Source organism: Homalodisca vitripennis, unplaced genomic scaffold, assembly GCF_021130785.1.
Source record: "Homalodisca vitripennis isolate AUS2020 unplaced genomic scaffold, UT_GWSS_2.1 ScUCBcl_13137;HRSCAF=23224, whole genome shotgun sequence".
Classification (NCBI taxonomy): Eukaryota; Metazoa; Arthropoda; class Insecta; order Hemiptera; family Cicadellidae; genus Homalodisca; species Homalodisca vitripennis.
Window position 1 is genome coordinate 3680 of NW_025789247.1, and position 4485 is coordinate 8164.

The 4485-nt window shown below is 33.6% G+C and overlaps 1 protein-coding gene across 1 annotated transcript; it reads right to left on the minus strand.

The window, feature by feature from the left end:
- Positions 1 to 2478: 2478 nt before the first annotated feature.
- LOC124375087 (glycine--tRNA ligase-like) lies at positions 2479 to 3807 on the minus strand. Its single transcript, XM_046833206.1, has 2 exons — positions 3618 to 3807; positions 2479 to 2612 (listed from the first exon to the last, which is right to left on the minus strand). Exons 1-2 carry the CDS (start codon positions 3767 to 3769, stop codon positions 2537 to 2539), a joined length of 228 nt encoding a protein of 75 aa, XP_046689162.1. The 5' UTR covers positions 3770 to 3807; the 3' UTR covers positions 2479 to 2536.
- Positions 3808 to 4485: the final 678 nt, after the last annotated feature.

Genomic DNA, 4485 nt, shown 5'->3' on the forward strand with positions numbered 1-4485 from the left:
ACAAAGCAAAAATTATAAAATATGTTTGATTTTTGCTATGTTTAGTCCTATCTTTTTCAATTTGATAAACTAACATATTTGGGTTGAACTTTGTATAACATTTTTTTTCTTAATTCGTTTGAGAATACCATATACTGTGGTCTTATTTATATTTTAATTCGCCTAACTTTGGAAAAAAGCAATGTTGTAGTTTATTTTATAATTATATTGAACTTAGAAAAAAAAACTAAAGTGTATTTGTCTTTCTCCTTTAACGTATGCCTAAATATTACTGTATTGCAATTATAATATTGCAATTTTGATTAATATATTCATTCTTGAAATTTAACTCCTTTCACGTATTATGTAAACTTATTAGATTAAAAAATTAACTTATATTACCCTTCAAACATGTGACCAAAGAGCTTTTTAGACACCCCTAGCGATATGTTTTAACTATCTGAGGTATGTTACTCTGAAGACCAGTTCTAAGTAAAAATAACATATGGAACAGGGTAGATAGAAGTAAAACCAAAACAGATTGAAATTCCTAGGAAATATACGGGGCGATTTAATTCATCACCATGAGCAATTGCTCAAGGCTACACTCCCTCTGTGGGGTTTTAAGTTTAAATGACTGAATATCTAATAAACTGATTAAGGAAAACTTGCACAACATTAACAACGACAAAGGTTATGAGTTTCTATCCTAATTATTTATTATTATTTATTTATCATAATTATTAAATAGTTTTTTATCTTGGGGGCAAAATTATAGGCTATTGCAACGCTACCTACGAAATTAAGGAATAAAGTTGAATTCTTCTCAAACATCATTGACCATAATGTTTATACTGTTTTAATATAAATAAATTAGTTTTGTGCTGTTTTTTAAACTTTAATATAATTTATTGTAATCTGAACTTAAAACCGTACGAAGCGGTGTTGTCCAAATAATGATCCTAGCGGCTCAATCCCTCCTAAGTAAAAATAAGGAAAGTTAAATAAACAGTAAATTGGTAACAATTAAACTGTACAACTTACTTTGGTTATTTCGCTCCTGCGTTTCCGCATTCACACAACGTCCGGTCCCACTCCTTCTTCATTCTTCTTCAAGGGACGACAATACTTCTGGATCTTCTTGTCCGATCGAAGATACACCTTTCCTGACTAACCTCTTGGTCTGTTATGAAAAAGCGAGTAAATCAAAATAACCAATAGAGATGGTTCATACACATCATCCTGACCACTTTCCGGTAATCTTTGATTTTTCCAACCTTTTTCAGCTCTCATTCGGCAGAAACGATGCCCTCAAGGTTTTCGGGATTTTGGAATTTGACAAATTTCTCGTCGACAAACTCCGGATTAACTTCCTTGCATTTTTCAACGAGACCGGAATAATCCCTTCTTTTCTGATAATTTCTTTGTCTGGAATAATTTTTTACCTTTTCTTTATGTCCCATAATAGCTCGGTTGCACTCCCTATTAAGTTCAATATAACTCACACTCCAAAATGGTTTATATCAGTCGTTAAAACGACATTATGGAAACCTGGGCCCTCGCCTTCCGCATACAACAAATAACATAATTAACAAATCTCCAGTACTTACGCCACTGCACTAGGGAAACTGAGGTTTCTAGCCAGTCGAAGCCGCTCAGACAGGTATCCCCCACATCACAGCCCAACATGACAGGCCGCGCGCGGTTTTTGGAGTTGGTGTGGTGCTGGTCGTACCCAGCATCCCATACCCATACAAAACCACTACGCGCATGGCTTGGGTATGGAGCCCACACACTCTCGTAATGATGTGTTCGACAAGACGTTTTGGGTTCCCACACTGCTACGACCAAACATGGTTCAGATAGTGTGTGGGGGGCTTTATTCTGGTTGGAAGTAAGTCAATTCTGTAACATGTTGAATGCTGCTAATGTGTCAGTCAGCTGACTAGAGTCCTTTTTTCTTGTTGAGGCCAGTCTAACCTGACGGCATAGTTTTTTGTCAAAAAACTACAAAACATAAAAACATGATTTGTATTATTCAAAGGACAGTTTATATTTGTTAAATGGGTCATTGTAAATATAATTGTATGTTAGTCCTTAGTTTAGTAAGTTAGATAATAAAACTGTCTCAAAAAATAATTTTTTTTTTCAAAAAATATATGTTTTTAAAAACATTTTTTATGGGTGTAGGTTTTTAAAAAACCACTAACAATCTCAACGTTAAAAGAAAGACGAAAGTAAGCTGAATTAAAGGCATGTAAGTAATTTCTCATACCCTTAAATACTATTTTTTAAATAAATTTTTGAAAACCGCCAAAAACGCCCAGCATTCAACAGAGTTACAGGTCATTTAGTGCCAGCAACTCCAAAGTGTTAAGTAAGGTTAATTGTTGAATAAACAAACCAAAACCTATGGAATAGTAAGAAGAGGGAAGCGTAATCTCACGGAAAGATGTGAAGCACATCTGGCCCCCCGTTTCCCCAAAAAAAGCATCCGCAAAGCGTAGTGAGCCATCTCATTGCCCAATGTGTTGTCTGAACCTGAGTCTAGCCTCGTCTACTCCCACACTGCACCATGAACTGGTGGATCCTGGCCATGAAAGTATCCTAGGGTCTCATTGGCCACCAGCCCCCAGACACAACAGCTCTTCAATTAGTAAACGATCATATTCTATAAAGAATACACAATAAAGTCTAGTCCACTGAGTATGAAGCAAACCTAAGATAATATTATGTCATTAATCGCTAAGATTTATTGCCACTTGAGTGGTAGAGAATGAGCACTATAAGTAAATATACCAATTAATGTTTATGTGTACCAGCTACTAACTTCAATTTTCCAATCTGAAACAAAACAACAGAGAACATGTGGTGTATGTCATAACGAAAAGACAACATACATGTTTGTGTGGGTATCGCCGAATCTGCTAATGATATACAAACCCTATCTTGTACTTTATAAGCTTCGACTGATACTTAAAATTTCGTTATGGTAACATCTTCATGGAGCACTTGACAATATATAACTGTGAAGTAATGTACTTTTTCGATTTAGAAGATTGAAAAACAACATATTTTACTTAACTACCTCGTAAGGAACAATAAAACAAGTAATGCCTGCTTTTAAATATTTTTCTTTTGCATACGTTTTATTTTTAAAAAGTTGTGAATAAAACTGTCAGTTTTGTACTAATTTGTGGACAAATTAGATGTCACTGGATACTTATGAAGTATTTGTATGGTCAAAAAGGTCTGTGTTCTGTTTTGAATTAGATTCCCTACCATACCAATTCTTGGAAATTTGCTACAGATCTCTAAAAAAATAAAAATTGAATTTGTAGCTTGGATGGTAAACTAATGTGAGAATTTAAAAGGCCAATAAATAAATAAAAAATGAATAAACAAAATAAAAACTAAATAAATAAATTATAAACTAAAACACTAAAAAAAAATTAATGGTAGAAATTATTTAATTGATTTATTTGAAATGTTGCAGCCAGGAATAATTTAATGAGCCTGAAAACAGAACATACTAGACCTGAAACCGAAACTATACACCCACGACATAAAGTTTGTAATTGCTTACAGTAGCAGTAAGTGCAAAAACATCACAGTGATTCTACTACATCTAACTTGCCTTATCCACAGCTTCTCCAATGGTCATGGACTCGGCTGACTTGCCGTCCATCTGGTTACAGGCAGAATACAGCTTCATCACCGTGTCTCTGACACTTGCGAACTTGGGGTGCGACTTGTCTCTGGGGTCGCAAAAGTGCTCTATCTCTGCCATCGTGAACTCCCTGTATCAAAACATTTGCTAGGAAAAAATACTTTTTATAATCTTCTGACTAACACCGCGTCAAAAAGGTTACTCTAAAAACTAACATATAATAAAAAAATTAATGTCAAACAATATGTATCATGTATACTGCCTATTACGCATTCAAGGTTTTATTTTGTTGATTTATTTGCAGTATAGTCTATTATTGCATACTTCTTTTGTATACTAACCAAAAGGCATGTCACTAAACAGGTTTAAAACCACTATTAAGTTATGGTTAACAGAAAAATGCTTGTATAGTGTGAGTACTTTGATGTATAGGGTAACTTTTAACCTGCTTTTAGTCCTTTGGCATCATTGTATTTAATACATTTTTAGTTAATTTTACACCTGGACCACTAAATTGTAATTTGAAATTAGGCCTAGGCCTATTAAAACAAAATATTCACTGTTTTGACAAAGTCTTGCAAAATGACAAAAAATTTTACTTTTGAACATAGTAAAATGCATTTGTACTTAATAATTGTAGGCTAGTGTGGATTGTTGTTATCCTTTAACTGATGATGTTGTTATACACTTTGTGTTCTGACAATAAATGATTGATTGATTGTACGTTCAACACCTAAACCATCAATATTGTAGTTTTATCCTATTCCATTATATATTGGTTGAGAGTTAATATTAAACAATAATAAAGGTCATGTGGACGCTAAATATGAAACTAT

Bases quoted from the DNA above. Each gene is read 5' to 3' on its own strand.
- LOC124375087 (XM_046833206.1), bottom strand. From the start codon at position 3,769: ATGGCAGAGATAGAGCACTTTTGCGACCCCAGAGACAAGTCGCACCCC. The intron at 2,613-3,617 runs GGCAAGTTAGAT...CTGTTGTGTCTG, and splicing joins ATTGGAGAAGCTGTGGATAA to GGGGCTGGTGGCCAATGAGA.